The sequence below is a fragment of the Lycium barbarum genome, chromosome 7, assembly GCF_019175385.1.
Source record: "Lycium barbarum isolate Lr01 chromosome 7, ASM1917538v2, whole genome shotgun sequence".
Taxonomy (NCBI): domain Eukaryota; kingdom Viridiplantae; phylum Streptophyta; class Magnoliopsida; order Solanales; family Solanaceae; genus Lycium; species Lycium barbarum.
Window position 1 is genome coordinate 69,861,280 of NC_083343.1, and position 22,228 is coordinate 69,883,507.

The following is a 22,228-nucleotide window of genomic DNA, read 5'->3' on the forward strand; positions in this document are numbered from 1 at the left end:
AGGGTGATTTTTCTATGGCCAAACCCGAAATGCCCTCTTTTTGTTCTTGTTTTTCTCTTGTTTTTCCTCCTATTCTTTCTCTTGAAAGTTCTATGGAATTTGGATGATTAAGTGGTCTTTTATTCATTGACCACATGACTTAATTCCATGGGCTTGGATCCTTTTTATGGACCATGGCCGAATGGCTCCTCACTTGGGCCTGAATTTTTTTTTTCATTGTTTTGGGCCAACTCGGTTGGTCCCGAGTTGGGCCTAGCCCACTGACCTTTCGACCTTAAAACGTTCATATCTCCTTGTACCGACGTCACCTGGGAACCCACGACCTATGGATGGAAAGCTAATTCAATTATCTACAACTTCTATTTCAAGGTATTTTCGAAATTCCAAACTTACAATACAGTGTTTTCCCCCCCAAAGTCAGGTCACCCGAAAACGTTTTCTTAAAAATATTCGTTTGGAGGGTTTCCACTTTGATTTGGTCCAAAGGTACTTCATGAGTTGTGTTTAACTTTACCTATGTGATTCATATGACTTTTCAGATGTTCCAAAAAAAAATCTCGGTATGTGGGCCCCACCCCAGCAGATGCTCCGAGGTTCAAAAATACGGGATATAACACTTCCAATTAATCTCCTATTATCACAACAATACCAACAACAAAAATAATAGAAATATTCATATCAAATCCTTACAATCCAGCCCATAACAACTCAAACAACCCAATAATCTTTCTTAACCCTTTTCCAATCCAAATCATTAACATTTAAGATTATACACCAAACAGACCAACATACGCTTTGTATATGATATGTTATACACTTCTTTCTTCCGAATTTAAAAGCCATATCAACGACAACACGAACAACAACATATGAACATAAACCACACTTTCAATCTTTCAACTCAACAATTCCATATAACAACTACAACTCCTAATACCAACGAATTCATGCAATTTCTTACTTCCAATTTCATCTAATACAATTTTAATCTTTCCATTACAACACCATTAATCCAACTATACCATGAAGTGAGAAGATCTTACCTTAATTTAATCGGAGCAAATTCTACACTCGCTTGCACCAATTGCACCGCTTCTTCTTTCTTCAATTTAAATCCTAACTCGCTGCTTCCTTTGGGACGTTTAAATCACCTTGGAGATTTAATCTAGATTTTTTTTTTAAATGCCAAGGCTGGCCGTGAACAGTAGCGGCCATGAACAGTGCAGCTTTGTTTCAAGAATGAAGATGAAGTTTGTGAAGGCAAAATGTGATCCACTAGTCATCACAATACATATATATGTAGCCCCTCCATTTGACACATGTCCAACCAAATGACATGTGTCCCACTATGACATGTCATCCTCCATGATCCAATTATATTTATCCATGTATTGTAGTGGGGCCCACTTAATAATCTAATCATAATTAATTAATCTCTAATCTCCATTAATATTTCTACACCAATTAAATTTACAAGCAATCGTGCACTCGTTAAAGATCGGGGATTAAAAGCCCTTGTCACATATCCCAAAAATTAATCTCGTCCTTAAGCTTACGTCGATTAGCTTACGAATAATTCGACGTATAAAAATACGCGGTATAACATAAAGTTTATAATAAATACAAAAAATAAATCTACGTAAATCTCATAGTTTTTTTTTTTTGAATAAATGAGTTTGAATTCATGAATTTCTTTTTAAAAATGAGCTTAAGGTATAAAGTTCATTAACCTATTAGAGATAAATAAAATTTTACTTAAAAAATGTAGAAATTATATAAAAGTATTTATAAAAGTTAATATATTGTATATTGTATATATATAATTATTAAAAATTATGTATAAAATTGTCGGTTCGATTCGTTTTTTTCTTCGATTCTTCGATTTTCTTTTAATAAAATCAAACTAAATATTATCGATTTTAAAAATTTAAAATTAAATCAAGCCCAACCCAAATAAATATTAATTTATTTAATCAGTTTGGATCGATTTTTAATCAAATGATGAACTCGCCCGGCTAGAAAGAAAGGTTAGGAGGGCACATAAAAAGGGTAAGCTTGTCTAATTTTGTGACTTAACCCCACAAGGCCACAAGTTGACAAATAGAGAAGCAGAAGAGAGAAGCATAGTAGCGCCTTTCTTGCTAAAACCCCATACCTGACTCCCAAGTCTCAACCATTTCTTTGTTCACTCCTCTCCATAATTCCTCTACTGGTACCTGAAATCAAGAATAAAGAATGACAGTTGGGAAAACTGGTTGTTCGTTTTCCTGTGTTTTGACCTCTCTTTCTTCACCCTTTCAGTCCAACAACACGAGCACGGTACCCTACTCTTTTCTGTTTATTTGAAGTGTTTTTGTATGTTTTACTTGCAATAATCTTGCTGCTTTTCCCTGAATGCCTACGTTATTAGATTGCCCATTCAATTTAAGGATGTTCAGAGAGCTTGTTGTTAAATGAGTACAAAATATTTACTTTCCCAATTGTTGTTAACTGCAGAGGGATTTCAAAAAGAATAATGGTCCACTCTGAAATGCTTAAAATTAACTTATATTTTCTGCTACTTATATCCTTTTTCTTCTCATTTTTATTTTTTGCTTTTTGGTTTTCTGATTTTTTGTGCGATATATGGTGTTTCTATTCGGTAGATTTGTGCCCTCTTGTCTGAATGGAACATCAAAATTTGTTTTCAGGTGATTCAATCCCTTAAAACTTCTAGTTTGTCCTACAGGACATGAATACCAGAATTATGGGTTAGATACTTGTAAATTCTATTTGGAGTTATTTATATCTTTGAACTACCCAACGACTCTTCATTGTCCTTTCTGCGCCAAGCTTTAAAAGATGAGGCCTAAGCATAACATCAGGTTTCTTAGAGCAAAAAAGAATTATTAAAGAAATGATTGTGCTGAGATATTGCAATATGCTATGCAATTAGATTGGTGAAAAGATTGAGGAAGATTCAATGGGTTTGGGTAATATGAAAGAATGAACAAGCAAAGGAAGATGACCTTACACTAGCAGTCTGAGAGCGGGTGAGGTCTATGGAAGTGATGAAGACTCGGTAAATGCTGGTGACATCATTGCACATTGGTTTAATGGAGAACTCGAGCATGCAAGTGTTGTGGATATACTTATGCTTCCCTGATATGAAAGTAATGAATTAAGCTACCAAGAGAGGATGAATCAAGAAGAGGTGTCAAGGTGGGTACAACAACAACATACACAGTGAAATCCCACAAAGTGGGGTCTGGAGAGGGTAGAGTGTACGCAGACCTTACCCCTACCTTGGGAGGTAGAGAGGTTGTTTCCGGTAGACCCTCAGCACAAAGGACAAGCAATTCAAGGTGGTGGTAAAAAGAAATATATTTAGTTTTCTCTTACGAATTGAAAGGAACAGATTTGAAAGAATTACGCAGGTAACAAAATGCCCATCTCCGAGGAAGAAGAGTAATAGAGAGGTGAAGCTGGTGTAGATCAATATGAATTTTGGGGTTGACACTAAGAGTAAAGGAAGAGGTTGCTATGAATAACAGAAGATCAAGATGAAAATATTTTGTTGGAATATTTTTTATTAGAAAAGAAAGATGGTTAGGATGGTGTTGCGGAAGTGAAAAATCTTCTTGTTTGCTTTACTGAAACAAAGATGAAAATATATAATTCATCAATCATAAAACAAATCTGGTGGAGTCACAGGGCAACAGTGGGATCACTCTTATTTTATGTGATAAAAGAAGATGGAACTGTTTCAACAAGTTGATGGTTGTTCTTACAATTTCTGGCCGGAAGAAATTAACACAGGGCTTTAAATACATTTTCACCGACTTTAATGTCACAAGGTTCAATGATGAAGACTAGGAAGATAAACAAAAAAAAATTCCAGGTCTATGAGAATTTTCAAAATGCATCGAATATTTGGCTCTCATAGACCTTCAAATAGAGCCAAATAGACCTTCCATTACATAGCCTTCACGTATACCCCTTCTCTCTCTTCTCTCTCCTATACCCCCAACGGTAACATCCCATCTCCCCCCCCCCCCCCACCCCACCTGCCACCACGTCCGGCGACCAGACCGCGTCCGACGACCAGGTAACTCCGGCGATCAGGTAACGCCGGCCACTTTTCCGGCCAGATTTACTTTTTCTCCTTCCCTTTTCTTCATCTCCTATTCTTCTTCTCTTCTCCTTTTTTTCCCCTTTTCTCTCCTTTTTTTCTAGCTGCTGTTGGCACTGCAAGAACTCAGTCGCGCCATCGCCGGAGAATTTTCCGGCAACATTTTCCGGCAGCCCCATCCTTTTCCCTACTGTTTTCTTTTTTTCCTTCTTCTTTCCCTGTTCCTTTTTTCTTCCCCCCCCCCCCCCCCCCCCCCCCCCCTCTCCTCTTCTCCTGTTTCAGGTATTTGGGAACAGAATTTCAACAGTGAACAGTAATTCCACAGTGAACAGTAACTCGGACGTTGAACAGTGTTTTCCGGCGACGATCAGGTTCAGTTCAACTGGAGTTGGTACCTCCGGTTGCTATATCCATTATTTGTCCATACATTTGTAGTAACATTTTGCTAACTTTAGACTTTTGAATTTATTAGTTCATACTCTTTCTTGTGGCTTTGCTTAGTGATGGTAGACTAGGGTCATGTTCTCGTTCGGGGACGGGGGCGAGGGTTAGGAGGGGTAAGTGGGTTAAAGGAGCGTCTAGGTTAAGAGTAGGTTCTTGGAACATTGGGACGTTAACGGGGAAGTCCATAGAGCTAGTTAAGATTCTTAAGAAGAGGAAGATTAATATAGCTTGTAACCAAGAGACCAAATGGGTAGGTCCTAAAGCTAAGGAGGTAGACGGGTATAAGCTGTGGTTCTCTGGTAGGTCGAAGTATAGAAATGGGGTGGGCATTTTAGTGGATAGTGAATTAAGGGATCAGGTGGTAGAGGTTAGGAGGGTCACTGATAGGATGATGTCGATTAAGGTGGTCGTTGAAGGACTCACTTTGAACATTATTAGTGCATATGCGCCGCAAGCGGGCTTAGGCGAGGAGGAGAAGAGGCGCTTTTGGGAGGATTTGGACGAGTTAGTGGGAGGCATACCGCCTACTGAGAAGCTATTCGTGGGAGGTGATTTCAATGGACACATCAGGCCTATTTCCGGAGGTTATGATGATGTGCATGGAGGCTTTGGCTTCGGGGACAGAAATGGAGGAGGAGTCTCACTTTTGGATTTTGCAAGAGTTTTTGGGTTGGTGATAGCCAATTCGAGTTTCCCAAAGGAGGAGGAGCACTTGGTAACCTTCCGTAGTTCGGTGGCTAAAACTCAGATAGACTTTTTACTCCTTCGGAAGGATGATAAAGGTCTGTGCAAAGATTGTAAGGTCATTCCGAGCGACTATCTTACAACCCGACATAAGCTCTTGGTGATGGATTTAGGGATCAAGAGGACGAGGAAGAAGAGGGTCGTGGATGACCGACCTAGGATCAGATGGGGTAGTTTGACCACGATTAGTGCAGTGGAGATGGGAGAGAAATTGAAGGATATGGGGGCTTGGGATTGTAGTGGGGATGCGACCAGTATGTGGGATAAGACGGCTAGTTGCATTAGGGTGGTAGCAAGGGAAGTGTTGGGGGTCTCGACAGGTAGTCGTGGCCAGCATAAAGGAGACTGGTGGTGGAATGGAGAAGTTCAAGGGAAAGTGGAAGCAAAGAAGGTGGCGTATGCGAAGTTGATAGAAAGCAAGGATGAGGTGGAGAAGTGGACAAACACGGAGCTTTATAAGATGGCGAGGAAGGAGGCGAAGTTGGCGGTTTCAACGGCAAAAGCGACAGCTTTTGAACGCATGTATGCTGAACTAGAAGAGAACGGAGGGGACTAGAAATTGTTCAGGCTAGCCAAGGCGAGGGAGAGAAAGGCACGTGATGTGGATCAAGTAAAGTGCATCAAGGACGAGCATGACAAAGTATTGGTAGAGGAGACTCTCATTAGACGGAGATGGCAGTCATACTTCTACAAACTCTTGAATGAAGAAGGGGACAGAGACATTGTGCTGGGAGATTTAGAACATACAGGAAGGCGGCGTGATTTTGGGTATTGCAGGAGTATCAAGGTTGAGGAGGTTAGGGGTGCTGTTCGTAGGATGCGCAGGGGAAGAGCGATCGGACCTGACGGGATTCCTGGGGAATTTTGAAAGAGCGCGGGGCTGGCAGGTTTGGAGTGGCTGACTAGGTTGTTTAATGTCATCTTTAAGACGGCATTGATGCCCGAAGAATGGAGGACGAGTGTAATGATCCCTCTGTACAAGAATAAGGGAGATATTCAGAGTTGTAACAACTATAGAGGTATCAAACTGCTAAGCCATACTATGAAAGTGTGGGAAAGGGTGGTGGAGATGAGGGTGAGGAGAGGTGTGTCTATTTCAGAGAACCAGTTCGGATTCATGCCGGGACGCTCAACTACAGAAGCCATCCATGTTGTGAGAAGATTGGTGGAGCAGTATAGGGAGAGGAAGAGAGACCTACATATGGTATTCATCGACCTACAAAAGGCTTATGACAAAGTTCCAAGAGAGATCCTATGGAAATGCTTGGAGGCTAAAAGTGTACCTGTGGCGTACATTAGGGTGATCAAGGACATGTATGAGGGAGCCAAAACTAAAGTAAGGACAGTAGGAGGAGACTCAGAGCACTTTCCAGTTGTGATGGGGTTGCATCAGGGATCAGCTCTTAGTCCGTTTCTATTTGCCTTAGTGATGGATGGATTGACACGGCAAATTCAAGGTGAGGTGCCATGGTGTATGCTTTTCGCGGACGACATAGTCCTGATTGACGAGACTCGTAGCGGAGTTAACGCTAAGCTGGAGGGTTGGAGACATACTCTGGAGGCTAAAGGGTTTAAGCTGAGTAAGACCAAGACAGAGTACTTGGAGTGTAAGTTCAGTGAAGCACCTCAGGAGGCTGGCGTGGAAGTGAGGCTTGGTACCCAGGCCATCCAGAAGAAAAATAGTTTTAAGTACCTTGGGTCTATTGTGCAAGGCAGCGGGGAGATTGACGATGATGTCACACATCGTATTGGGGCAGGGTGGATGAAATGGAGGCTTGCTTCCGGAGTGCTATGTGACAAGAAAGTGCCACCAAAACTTAAGGGTAAGTTCTACAAAGCGGTGGTTAGACCGACTATGTTGTATGGGGCGGAGTGCTGGCCAGTTAAGATCTCTCACGTTCAAAAGATGAAAGTTGCCGAGATGAGAATGTTGAGATGGATGTGTGGCCACACCAGGAGCGACAGGATGAGGAATGAGGATATTCGGGTTAAGGTGGGGGTGGCCTCGGTGGAAGACAAGATGCGAGAAGCGAGATTGAGATGGTTTGGGCATGTGAAGAGGAGAGACACAGATGCCCCAGTGCGGAGGTGTGAGAGGTTGGCCATGGATGGTTTCAGACGAGGTAGGGGTAGGCCGAAGAAGTATTGGGGAGAGGTAATTAGACACGACATGGCGCAATTACAGCTTACCGAGGACATGACCTTAGATAGGAGGGTTTGGAGGACCCAAATTAGGGTAGAAGGCTAGTAGATAGTCTCGTTATCCGTTCTTACTAGTAGTCGCAGTATCGCAATATAATTTCTTGTGCTCCGATTTATGCTATTATCTGTTATTTCGTGTGCTTTGATTATCCTGTGGTATCTGTGTCGACTGCATTATTTTATTTTATATTATTGCTTTTCCATGTCGCTTTGAATTTCTTAGCCTTATCTGACTTTTTTATGCTTTTATGCTTTTCTTGAGCCGAGGGTCTTTCGGAAACAGCCGTCCTACCTTGGTAGGAGTAAGGTCTGCGTACACTCTACCCTCCCCAGACCCCACGATGTGGGATTTCACTGGGTTGTTGTTGTATAGACCTTCCATTACATGGGGGTCGTTTTACTTGGTTTAAAGGTAGCAATGAAGGTGTCACATCTAGAATATATGTAGATTTCTGATGTTTTAAGATTGGGATGAATCATTTAAGGACATTAAACAGAAGGTAATACCAAGAATTTTGTCAGATCATTTCCCTATTATACTTGTTTGTGGAAACTTGAAAAAGAGAAAGGATATTTTAAATTTGAAAATATGTGGTTAGAGCATGATTTTTTCCTGAAGTTAGTGGAACAATGGTGGGAGCAATATGAATTTCATGGGAGACCAGATCTGGTGCTTGCAAAAAAGCTGAAAAGACTGAAGGAAGACATAAAAATGGGACAAGAGATATTTGGAAACCTTGGGAAAAGAAAGACGCAGTCTTAAATAGATTGGAAGAGATTGATCACAGATCTCGTCAAATACAGATTTGAACATACCACTCTCATGAAAGAATTTGAAGAGATTGTCAATGCAGAGACGTGTCTTAGAGGAAAAAGTCAAGGAGATTGTGGCTTAAGCAAGGAGATAGGAATACAAAATATTTCATAAGCTGACCAACTCCCACAAAAGATTTAACAATATTGATCTTATGGAGATTGACAGCAGGGCCCTTCCCCGGACCCCGCGCATAGCGGGAGCTTAGTGCACCGGGCTGCCCTTTTTTATGGAGATTGACAGCAGAATTACAGTAAATAAGAAGGAAATCAGGGATCATATTGTGACTTCTACCAGAATTTATTCCCTGATACTGAAATGTACAGATCACAATGAATAGGTGATAAGTTGGCGAAATGAACAGATGAAAAGAACATTTGGCTACCGAAGCAGTTTACTGTGGCGGAAATTAGTGAAGTTATTAACAAGTTTGAAGGTGATAAAGCACTGGAACTGGATGGATTTGATACGACATTCTTCCATAAATGTTGAAAGATTGTAAAGACGACATCTTGAAGACTGGAGTTCTTTTATCAGAAAGGAACTTATGAGAAGAAATTCAGTGGAACACTCTAGATCTCAAAAAAAAAAAAAAAAAAAAAAGGAGCAATGAATATAAAAGACTACTGGTCTACCAGTCTTTTGGGGGGAGTATATATAAAATTATTGTCAAAGCTTTGACTGAAAGGTTAAAATGGTTTATGGATAAATTGGTATCTGTCACTCAGAATGCTTCATTTAAGGAAGGCAAATTGCAGATGCATCATTGGAGGCCAATGAGGTTTCTGATTACTATTTGAAGATGGCGAAAGAAGGAGTTCTCTGCAAGCTGGATTCGGTGAAGGCATATGACCCTATTAGTTGGCAATTCCTTTAACAATACCAAATGGTGGAGACAAATGGATACATTAGATTAAAACTTGCATTTCCATAGTCAAATTTTCAGTCTTGATCAACGGGAGTCCGAAAGAATTTTTTAAAATCTCAAAGGGACCTTAGGCGGCAAGGAGATCCGCTGCCTCCTTAGTTGCTTGTTCTAGCCATGGAAGTGTTTAGTAAGATGTTGCATAACCCTTCTTGCAAAGGTTTTGAGATTGAAGGTGCTCATGGAAATATTGTGGAAATTAATCATATTCTATATGCTTATGACACTGGTGTAATGTAAAGCTGATAGAATGCAACTTTTGCATTCGAAAATTTTACTTTTAGCATTTGAAGCAGTTTCTCGGGTTTAAGATGAACCTTATCAAAAGTAGTCTTTTCTCTGTAAATGTGGACAATCTTATCGATGACTTTGCTGAAATTTTGGGTTGTAACACCAAGAAGTTCCCCACTACATACCTTGGATTTGCCAAGGTGTTATGGACAAGTGTGAGAAAAAATTGGTTTTATGGAAAAGCAGTATATCTCTTCTCATGGAAGATTGAACCAGTGAATTGTGTTTTGGATGGAATCCCCAATTATTTAATGTCTCTAGTACCAATCCTAACAGAAGTGGAGAATGCATCAGTAAGCTGAGAAGGAACTTTATTTGGGAAGCTAATGCAGATAGTAGAAATATCCATATGATAAGATGTCAAAGATCATAAGGAACAAAAAGAAGGGAGGCTTTGTGTGAGGGACTTAAATCTGCCTCCTCTATAAGTGGTTATGGAGATGAATGGTAACAATGATGCTATATGGAAGATAGTGATTAATTGCAAGTATGAAAGGGAGGGATTCTGGTAGCCTGAGCATGTGAACAACTCTTTTGGAGCGGCGATGTGAGCTGGTTTTGGGGAGAGTTTAAAAATAACATTAAATTAAAGGTTGGGAAATAGAAGGAAAATTAAACTGTGGACTGATAGATGGTATGAAGAAGGATTGTTAAATGATCATTTTCCTTTTATTTATAGCCTGGTGAAGAATCAAGATTGTTAGATGGTTGACTGCCTTATGGAAAACTAGTGGGATTTTCAGGTTAGGAGAAACTTTAGTGATTGAGAACAGGATGAAGTTAGTGTTTTTTTTTTTTTTTTTTGAAGAAAATTCAGACAACAATTATTGATGAAAACAAGGAAGACACTCAGGTTTGGCTTGCGAATAATATGGGAAGATAATATGGTGAATTTTTTTTTTTGAACGGTTACAAGATCATTATCTTGTTTCAGAGACATTCTGGCCCTGGAATCTATTGTGGAAAATTAAGGCCGCAACCAAAGTTGCATGTTTTGGGCAGGTTGCTGCTTATGAAGCTTGCTCGACCTAATATAATTTACAAAAAAGGGATTCAGTTTGTGTAATAGATACTTTAGTATGATCGCTCTGCAGAAACAGGCAAGAATGATATAATATGGGTTTTAATTCAGGTGCAGGCTTGCAACACCTAAACTCATACATTATTTTCCAAGATTGGTTTGACTAATGGCATGTTGTACTCTGGAAGAGTTTCTTTTTTCTATTTTTTTAATGACGCTGGTGCAGGTCAGCTTGCGCGCACCTCTATTATTCGACCAGATTTTGCTAGCTCTCACCAGCACATGTCTCGGGTAACTCTACCAATAGGGCTTACTCTGGAAGAGTTTGAATCATGAGAAATTTAAAGGGAGAAGGATTCACTAGATCTTTTTGAGTAGTTTGATAATTTGATAAAGACTTTGGAATTAAAAGGCTGGATGAAAATGTGCTACTTCTACATGGAATAACTGATCTCTCTCTCTCTCTCTCTCTCTATATATATATATATATATGTTTGTATCTATGTATGTTATATGTATAAATTTATGTGTATATTATATGGAACACTCTTTCTTCCCTCTTGGATACGGAACGGAATTGTTCGTCCTAGGTTACCTATAATCTTACTAGCATGTTTCTTGACTTGCTGGGTGCATACTAAGTGGCTTCATAGTGACCTGAAATTCATTGGTTTGAGATGGTGGACAGGGTCTTTTGGCATGCAACTGTAGTTAATACCTTGAGTCTGATGCGTACCCATATTACTGGGAGCAATACGCTGAATTATTCTCAGCCAATTGATTAGATGTATCTTCTTTTCCTTTTGGGTTATTCTTGAAGGACTCTTTAAGATTAGCATACTTAAGTTAAAATGTATTTTCTTTATTTTTTTCCTCTAGTACCATTGTGTGGTGATGTATGCAATCTTTTCTAGAGTGCTTGTTTGATTCCATGCTTTACCATCCAGGTGAGTGCAAGACCAAGAGTGTTCTGCATGCAGAGATTTGTGGCAGAACGTCTAAAAAATGATAAAGGTAGTTAGTCAAATTGGAAAGTTCTTTTCTAGATTAAAGTTCTTGTTATGATGCAATTGAACAATGGTTTCCTCTATTATCTGATATAAGTTTTTAAGTTGCATTTCCTTTATCCAAACGGAAAAAGTTTAAGTTTCATTTCCTCCCCTAAATCTCTTATTCTCTTTGTAAGATGGAGTAACAGTAGAACTAGCCAATGTTGCAATTGATAGTATTTGGTTCGCTTCTTGTGGGAATAAATTGTTATTTGAAACTTTAAGTCACTTCTTGTCGTCTTACTGATAGCAAGTCCTCAAAGTGAGTGCTAAACTTCTGTAGGATGACTTTCTGTAACTTTGTTCTCTTCTCTTTTTCTTTTCTCCCGTTGCTTTGGCTATCTTCTGCCATCGCAAGTTGTTAGGTCACGCCATTTCAAGCTTGAAAAGCTAAAGGTGCTGAGAAGTTCGAGTAGGAGACAATTCAGTTTCTTTGCCACTGCGGAGGACCAGTTTCCTGACAGTGAGCTTGAGGAAGATGGTTCTGAGCAAGAAAGTGTTGAATACATTGCATCTGCCAGTGGTTCAAATGTCCAAATTGAAGGTGGTCGTGGTAAGCCCGGGGTACTATCATTCTACAGTCGTCCTTACAGAAGGGAGGAGGAAATTCCTGTGTCCGCTGCTGCAAAGAACCAGAACAGTCTACTGTGGTTTGTTGGTCCAGCTGTCCTTGTAGCCTCTTTCATCTTTCCCTCGCTTTACTTGCGCAGGATATTATCAACTATATTTGAGGACTCTTTGTTAACTGGTAGGCAAAACTTATGCCATAACATGTTTCTGACATAGTTATGTTTCTTTCATTTAGTTTATCAGCCAACCTGCTTAAACCCCACAAAGAAGAACCCCCCTCCCCCAATCCCCAAGAAAAAGGAAAAAACGAAGATCAAGCTATGATGATCCTTCTGATTGCAGCATCAAATTTTTATTGCCAGTAGCGTAGCAAATTAAATAAACATACATCCAAAATATGTTTGTTGATATAATCTTATTATTTTATTATCCTTTCTATTGAAGCTTGCATATATTTTGGGAAACGGAACTCTTCTGAAACTTGTACAAGCAATTTTTTGTAATTTTTTCTATCAAGGGTCAATTGTCTAGGTATCCCATCAGCTCATTCTCGTCTCTTTTTTATTATTATTCTTTCTTTCTCCAAACAAAATCACCACAAATAGGTGGCAATTTTCAATCATCAGGGCCTCAGAGCTTACTGCAATATATTGATTTATGGACTGTGGAGAGTACCTGCAACTTCAAGAAACTAGCCTTATCTGCACTAAATGGATCGGCTTAGGAAAATTGTGTTAGGAGGATATCTTGTGTCCACCAACCCAATGATTTGTACGCGAGACTATCTGTGTCTAAATCAGGTGTCTGTTATGTGGCTGAAATGTTGATCCTCCTTTGCATTGTTGTTATTCAATGTTCAGGCTAAGGTTTTCCTTTCTTAAGTAATACAAAAGTAGTCATTTCATTGCACTTTTTCTAAATAAACTGTGCTCTCTACCTGCAGATTTCCTCATCTTGTTCTTCACAGAGGCTTTCTTTTACTGTGGAGTAGCAGTGTTTCTTCTCCTAATAGATCATTTAAGGAGACCGCTTGAGCTAGTATCTTGTGACAGGAAAATTACCCCACCACTCGGATATAGAATATGTTCAATTTCTATACTAGCACTTAGTCTAATAATTCCAATGGTGACCATGGGGTTTGTCTGGCCATGGACCGGTCCTGCAGCTTCTGCTACTCTTGCCCCCTACCTTGTTGGTATTGTAGTGCAATTTGCTTTTGAGCAGTATGCAAGATATATTGACTCCCCTTCATGGTCTGTTATCCCTATTGTTTTTCAGGTATGGACTAAATCGACTTGGTAATTTCACTTGCAGAGAGGAAACATTGAACACTGGACACTGTGATTTTTGTTGTATTGTGGCCTCATTACGTTTAACTTGAAATGTCATCAGGAATAAGGCCACCCTCCCCCAAAACCCTCCATTGTTTTTCATAGAAAAGAATTGCAGCTCTTCAAACTTAATTTTTTATAGTCTGGACGTTTAAATCCTTCCAGATATTTCAAATTACCTATATAAACTATCTTTTTTTTAATTCCTTTAAACACTCCACCAGATCCGTGAATAACAGTTTTCATTTTTCAAACTTAACTAAGTTGACTCGTTAAACTTTTGTTACAATATACACTTTTGTTGTTCTAATGGAAAATCCAAGTAAAGACTTTTATCTTTACTTGGACGCAACACTTGTATTTTTTCTGTTTAGGCTGTTTCTGATAACCATTCTGTTTTTTTTGCGAAATAACTTCATAATATGTCTCGCCAAAAGCATGGATAGATTATCCAATATTAAGATGACTTTACACTGCTTCCCACTTGTCTTGAAAGAATCTTATGCTCTCTCCCCCTCTCTGATTGAATATGTTAAACACTTGCCAAAGCAAGTTTTATGAGGCTATTTTACTCCTCTTTGGCAGGTTTACAGGCTGCATCAGCTGAATAGGGCAGCACAACTGGTAACAGCCCTTTCTTTGACAGTAAGAGTAGCAGAGATGACCGCACAGAACTTGGCAATAAATGGCTCATTGAGCACACTTCTAAATGTCCTTCAATTTCTTGGGGTGATTTGTATTTGGTCCCTTTCTAGCTTCATCATGAGATTTTTCCCTTCTGCTACTATGGCTCAGGGCTAAGACATGCTATGTTCTAGTTGCTTGTTTGCTTTGCGAGTGCCACAGGTCTTATTTCTTCAGATGGTTCCTCCTGTTGACTTGATCTTTGTTGAATCTGAAAGAACATGCATAAGCATGGAAGTCTCTCCAACCATTGCACAAAATTCTTGGCAAATGAAGGAATGCAAGGTATAGCGCTGCTGATTGATTATCTTGTCACCTCTTCTGTATTAGGCTCTGAATTTGGACCTCACTAGGAGGGAATACTCGACTCACTAAGATGGGATAATTCATGTACTGTTTAACTTTTGTAATAGATATCTTCTGCAATTTTAACTAGATTGGTAAAACTACCTTAGTAATCATTGTTTCTTGTGCAGTGTGGATAATTTTATCTGTTCTATACATATCTCTGATCTCGATAGGATAATCTGATGATCTCTCGTCAATAACTGTGACCGAAGCACAGTGGACGACGACAAGCTCCTGTAACAAATGTTTAAAAAAGAAATGCTTTAAGCCTCTACCATTTGGGAAAAATGAAGTATCAAATATGCGATGATGCCTCTACCATCGGATAAAAATAAAGTTTCCAATATGCCACAATGATGTTTGGTATACGTTTTTTTTTTTTTTTTTTTTTTTTTTTTTTTTGGGGAAAATGATTTATTTTCTGAAAAATATTTCTTTGGCGTTTGGTTGGTGATTGTATAATATTTGTTGAACAGGAAAACATATTTATTAAAGATTGATAAGGAAAACTAATTTATTGAAGATTGATAATAATATTAATAAATCAGACTGTTTTGATGATTTTTTGAGTGTTAAAGAGTAAAATCATGTGAAAATTATTGAACGGAAAACATATTTAACAATATTGAAGATTGATAATAATATTAATAAATCAGATAGTTTTGATGATTTTTTTTTAGCGTTGAAGAGTAAAATCATGTGAAATTTATTGAACAATATGAATAAAATTACAATAAGAAAAAAGTTAATGTACTTGAAAGTGGTCAGTATACATCCTATTTATATAAGGGCAAAAAATGTATATGTACATAGTAAGAGGGTATATATACAGAACATGAAGATTGTCACGACCCAAATTCAAGTCGGTGAGAGCACCTACTTATTCCCACCTAGTAGGCGAACCCTTTCCTTCCCAAAATCACACATTAAAGGAACACTATAAAAGAATTCATCGATAAATCATTTTCTATTTATATATGTAAGAATGTATACAAGTCTTTACAAAAACATTTCCCAAAATTTGATCTGGACTAGTACAGGAGCTTCTAAGTTGTAATTGGAACCAAACGAAATAAAGTAAATTAAGACAACTCTGTTGGAATGAAGTAATAGAGCCTTCTAGATAGCACCGGCAAGTCTTCGGAGCTAATAAACCACGAGCTCAACCTGAAACAAACCTACACCCCAAAAAGGGTGTAGCAAGAGTAGTATCAATACAACACTGGTACTAGTAAGCATCATAGGCCGACAACGATTAGAAAATCATAATAACAATAATTAATAACGGATAAGCATGGTAGGCAGCAATTTGGTCAAATAAAGAAATTGTAAGAAAGGGGGGTCCTACCATTTACATGGCTACAATACAGCCCATTTAACCATCTCCAACATCATTCCACTCCACGAATACTAACCAACGAAGAATCTACCCGAAAAGACTACCATTGTAGGATAAGTTCCAACATGACTGGACCAAACCAAAATAAGGCTCTCTCACAATCTACCACACACCAACACTTATCTCAAACCTACTTATCATTAGCCCAACACTAGAGACAATCACTAACACTCCCAAATATGATGCACATCTTAAGGCTCCAGTACGACTACTACTCCGCTTAAGTCCAACCTAGTTCCACCGACTCACCCAACCAATGAATTTCCCAACTAGAACATGCTTAAGGTCACACTTCCCACACAACCCGGAATGCCCTTTCTAGTGCCAATTACCAAGTCCAAATTACCTTCCCAAAACCACCATGAAGCAGAAGTATAATCACGAGAACCCCTATCAAGTCCATAATGTCACAAACATATCAAAGTTAATGCCAAACCAACAATATGAGAATATGAAATGAATGCAAAATGCGATGCAATGATACACACATGCTTCGAGCGGACGATGTCTAGCTCCGACGGTCATGACCCATGGGGGGCCGCTAAGTCCATGTACCTGCTATGACATACATCCCGATCCAATAGTCAGTATTGCGGAACGTGCAACCCGATCCCAGTCAGTGTTGCGGCGCGCAACCCGATCCTAATATAATTATGAATGAGTGAATGCATGATAACAATGCCAACAAGAGTACATGAATCAATGGTTCCATATATGGACATATGTCTCAATCATAATATCAATATCATAATCTTACTCTCGCTTATCAACAGCCTTAAATATGAGAAATGCTCTCCAAAACATAAGGTAATCACTACGCATCTATTCTAGAATCAATCACGCGGCGACAAGCCAACAACTCAATAGGATAGCCAACAACAATACCAACCTAAGTATTCTATTCCAACTCCACACCCGAAGGTTCACATACTTTCTCCAACAATCGCTAACTCTACGTATAATTCGCGAACCAAAGTCTAACCAAAAAGGTAAACAAGCAACACTAACAGTACACATTCAATGGAAAGAACTCAACAAAACAATACCAACCAACACCCACAACTAGCAAGGCAAACTCGACAAAATATTACACTCAGGAAACTTGAACAACAAATACCAAGCTAGAATAGCCAACCCAACTTCTTGTCTGAAGACCTAGGCATGCTTTCTCCATCACTCCCTATTGCATAATTATGAAATGCTAATCGGAGTCTACTCAAGTAAGCCGTATCCTAGCTCGATTCTGAGTAGGTGCCACGAACATCCACTTGATCTTCATCTTCGCATTTTCGAACCGCGACTCACGATAGAGGGTCTAGGAATGTCAATGATTCCCAAAAGAACAAGGGTCAAGTTCTAGGAATTTTATACAAAGCTTCAGATTTGAGAGCGTAAAATTGGAATCTATTCTCAACTAACTTTTCTAAGTTCCTTTTGAATACTAAACTGGTTTTCATTGCTAATTCTACCCCAAAAAACATAAATAATATTCTTTTCCTTATAAAATTCCTATTTCAAGAACCCACTTTGTTACCCATTTGTAAAATAGAGGAAGGATTAGCAATAGAGGTTGGTTAGTTTACCTAGAGTATGGATCTCAAAGATTTCTTCAAGAAAGCCTAGATTCTAAACTTAGAAATTCCTTTTTATCATCCTAGGGTATGAACAATCTAGATGCTTCCATTTTTATTAGTTCTAGTAGGTGAATATTAATAAATGAAAGGGTGATGAAATAAATGAGGTAGAGGGGTTACCTTCTCCAAGAAACCATGAGATTAGCTCTCCAATGCCCCAGGTGCCGGCTAGGATTTAGGGTTTTAGAAAAATGAGCTCAAATCTCGAAATGGGACTTAAATACTAGGGCAGTTCTGCGTTGACCACTGCGGCAGACTGTAGGTCCGCTGTGGCAGACACGCTATGGCAGAAGGGAATCCCGCCGTGGCGGACTCTAGAGAATTTGGCTCACTCGCAATAGCGGGTGCGAAGACGGCTGGAGCGGACGTGCTATGGCCGTCCATCCTCCCGCTGCGGCGCATCACTGGGCCCTGGTGGCCCAAGACGATTTAATTCTTTCTAACTCGATTTCAGACTAATTTTAATAGGACAATTCTCCCGCGGGACTAACTTCGCACTGATCAAAGATGTTTTGGGACACGAATCTTGAGAAACTGTTGGTAACGGCCCGACGGATCGTTACGACGATAATTTTTAGTTTATATAATATATCAACAAATTTGTTACAAAATCTATAAGAATCAGGTATATTAAAAAAGAAATAAATAAAACACAGTAAATAACTTAAGGAAACTTCTTCCCTTATTTTATCCACTTTTCTCTCCTCATTCAAAATTAAGAGATATTGTTCCATGATTTTCTCCAACCTTTTCTCCCTTATGTCATCCACTTTTCTCTCCCATTCAAAATTAAGATATATTGTTCGCTAATTTTCTCCAACTTTTGCTTAAAAAGTCCATTTTAATTGGTAGCTCTCTCATTAAATTACAAATTAAAGGATCGTGTTGAGAGTCCATCTATTAAAATGATTAGCAAATATAGTTAGAATTTCTTGCAACTCGAAGAAGACAGTTCAAGCATGGTAGATGGTTGGAAATTGTATGTGATTTTATCTCATTGTTTTGTCATACACCAGAAAACAAATATGTATAAATTTTGTATGTAATATGTATAATTGTATAAATTCGTTATATTTTTTATGTATGAAATATGTATAAAAGTGGTATGTATATTTTGATTATGATAAAGTACATATAAGCTATATAATCTGATCAAAGTATGTATAAATTATGAGAAAATATGTATAATAAATCTATAATTGATACAAATCAGATTCCATACAAAGTTCATACACTAGAAAATAAATATGTATAAATATTTATATGCAGTATGTATAATTGTATAATTTTTTTTATAATTTTTATGTATGAAATATGTATAAAAGTTGTATGTATATTTTGATTATGATAAAGTACATATAAATTGTATAAAATCTGATCAAAGTATGTATAGATTATGAGAAAGTATATATGTATAATAAATTCTTTAATTGATACAAATCAGATTCCGTACACATTTCATACACATATCAGTTTTAACATTTCTAACCTGTTTGGCCTAGCGGTTGAAAACTACTTATTTTGAGAAGTGCTTTTTAAAAAAATACACTTTTGGTGAGAAGCAGTTTGTGTTTGGTTAATTCATTTGAAAAGTGCTTTTAACTACTTTTAATAAGCAGATTGTGTTTGGTTATTCCCTTCAAAAAAGTGCTTTTGAGTGTCAAATTACAAAAATGGACATGTATCAATGAACTTTACTATCAAAATTGTTTTACAGAGAGAAATTATTTTAAACATCTATTATGAAAAAGTTTAATTTAGTTATTATTTTTATTTAATTAAAATTTAAAAATACATATTAAAATTTTCAATAACACATAGATAAATAAAAATATTAAATATTGATATAATATCAACACGATGATTTAAATATACTAAAAAATTACAACCAAAATAATATTCAAAATTATTCCATAAATTAAAATTCAACACAAAAATAAGTAGAATCATTCATACATCACAAAGATTCTCAATGATTTCATCCCTAATTTTATCACGCAATGTCTCCATAATAGTAGAAGATCCGACTTGTATTTCTGAAGGAATACTAGAGGGCCCATCTCCTTGCTCGATCTCTGAGATAATGTCTTCATTAGCATAATAGTTGAAATATTTGCCGGTGGAAGAGTGTCGTTGTCACACCCTAATCTTACTAGGGTGTGATGGGCACCCGACCCCATACTCGGAGCCGAGCGAACCCGCTGACTCTTATTACACACATAGTCTCTTTGAACTCTTAAATCAAATAAAATGAAATACATAGTAAAGCTTTCAGAAATACTCTTTTTCGTTGTTCTCAAATCAAACAAATTCTGTAATTATATGGAATTTATCACATAATACAGAATGACACGTCGGCTGATGGAGCCGCTTACAAAACTGACATCCCATACCCACGACTCTGTCTGCAAAGTCTTTAACATCAATCAGAAATCATAGCACATATACTCTGACTCGGCAACACTCCAGGAGCAAATGGAGCTTGCCACTTCCGCTGGAACACCTTCTAGAAAGTCTTCTATTCATCTGGGCGTACCTGCGTGGCATGAAACGCAGCCCCCGAAGAGAGGGGGTCAGTACGGAATATGTACTGAGTATGTAAGGCATGGAATACAGAAAACAGAACCATAATCGGAACAACGGTACAAAAAGTAAATACATTAACCAGAATACCAAGGTGCTTATTTTTCGAACGCAAATCTTGCATACCGATGTCATATGTCAGAAGAAGTACAGAAAATGGGTAAATCATCCAGAGTACCAAAATACTTACTTTCCAAACACGGATCATGCGTGCCGACATCATATGTCATTATATACATATACATATAACAGATCCCAGCCCTGTAGTGAGGGACGCGGTGGATGGAGTCATCATGTATGCTGACATTAAATATCATATACACATATAACAGATCCCGGCCCTCTAGTGAGGGACGCGGTGAACAGAATCATCAATGCATGTCAAAATCTTATATCATATATGCATATAACAGATCCCGACCCTCTATTGCGGGACGCGGTGAACAGAATCATCACATGTCATCCTGGCCGCCATCCCCATATCATCATGTCATCATATACAGATGTACATATAACAGAACCCGACCCGCAAGGGAGAGGAACGCAGTGAACAATGCAGAGGAAGACGCACGATAACAGAACCTGGCCCGGGTCGCAGTGAAGGACATACTGAGGCTTGCACGAGCAGAGTAGTGTGAAACCATATGCACATAAATCAAGACTCGATAGATACGCACACTTACCGACATTTGAAGGAACATAAACATGTTTCAGGTCAATCCGGTTTAGTATGACAAAGTTATGGACGTTTTAGTACAGAACCTTCTACGAACGTTTCAGAAGCCATTTTTGGAAAATCAAAGCAACAATCATATCAAGTACCTTTCGGATATCGTTATGGATCAAATCAAATATAGCTTTTGGAACCATATGTACATATCAAAATATATCAAAGACTCAATGGAATAATCGAACGTGCTAGCATTTGAAGATCAAAACTTTAGTCATATCAATTATCTTTCGAATGCCATTCGGAAACATATCAAACAGAACTTCGGACATCGTAGATACGCATCAAAACCATATGAAACAGCTTATGGAAATCAAGAACGTTAGCCATCCTAGTGGCTCTAAGAATAGGAGTTTCTTTGAAATCATACATATACTTTGTCATGTTGGTTTCACAAAGATCATGCCAAAAGAAAGAAAGGGTAAGCCTTACATACCTGTTCCACGCCCTATTAGCTACGCTTAATTGTCCAAGCTTGCTAGTCTACATTCAAGAGAATCGACAAAATCATTAGACTCATCGTCATATCCTTGTCTTAGTATTTCAAATGAGTTCATTTATATTCTACCAAAATTTCGGCAGCATTTCCCCCGTAAATACACCATCCCTGAGAATTCAACTCGGCCAAATTATCAACAACAAACCCGAGAATGCAACTCGGCCAATTTATCAACAATAATCCGAGATCTTCCAAACTTAATAAGGACAACAACAACACATTGCTTTCTTCCAAATTCATGAACTACATCAACAATCTACACATTAACAACTTCATCAATCAATTCAAAATACATTCTAACGTTAGTAACTTCTTTTACATAATTCGACAACATTTTACTTATATTCAATTCAATCACAACAACCAACTTACAATCTTCCAAACTCAATAAAATCAACACATTTCTCACCTCCAAATCCATGCATTATATCTACAACCATACGTTGACAACTTTATCTTCACAAACACAAGAAACCATGCTAGTGTCATATTAATTTCTTCAATAATCCCACAATAGTCACAACTTCATTTCAAGTTATCAAACCTTCATTTTCATCATGGAATCCACAACTATAACAATCAAAATACTAAATAAAATCAATTCATCATATCTTCACAACACCACCCCTATTCGGCCACAACCATACACATACATATTTCATGAATTTCATCCATTTCTACATACTTCAACATACATAAATCATCCATGACACATGTAAAAGAGGATTGAACACATACCTTTCTCCACACATCTCTTCACTCGGCTAGGGGTGTATATTTGCACAAATGAATGGTTTTATTGCTCCAACAACCACTCCATGTTAAAGAGGACGTTCCATTTGGTTGGAA

The 22,228-nt window shown here is 38.1% G+C and overlaps 1 protein-coding gene across 2 annotated transcripts; it reads left to right on the forward strand.

Moving 5' to 3' along the window:
- The first annotated feature begins 2,065 nt into the window (after positions 1-2,065).
- LOC132603468 (uncharacterized) lies at positions 2,066-14,647 on the forward strand. Of its 2 annotated transcripts, none has more exons than XM_060316553.1 (5): positions 2,066-2,319; positions 11,500-11,566; positions 11,960-12,349; positions 13,115-13,449; positions 14,088-14,647. In XM_060316553.1, the coding sequence occupies exons 1-5, from the start codon at positions 2,236-2,238 to the stop codon at positions 14,301-14,303; spliced, it is 1,092 nt and encodes a 363-aa protein (XP_060172536.1). In that variant the 5' UTR covers positions 2,066-2,235; the 3' UTR covers positions 14,304-14,647. The 2 variants fall into 2 exon arrangements, with proteins under 2 accessions (XP_060172536.1, XP_060172535.1); XM_060316552.1 differs by lacking the exon at positions 2,066-2,319 and adding an exon at positions 4,396-10,843.
- Positions 14,648-22,228: the final 7,581 nt, after the last annotated feature.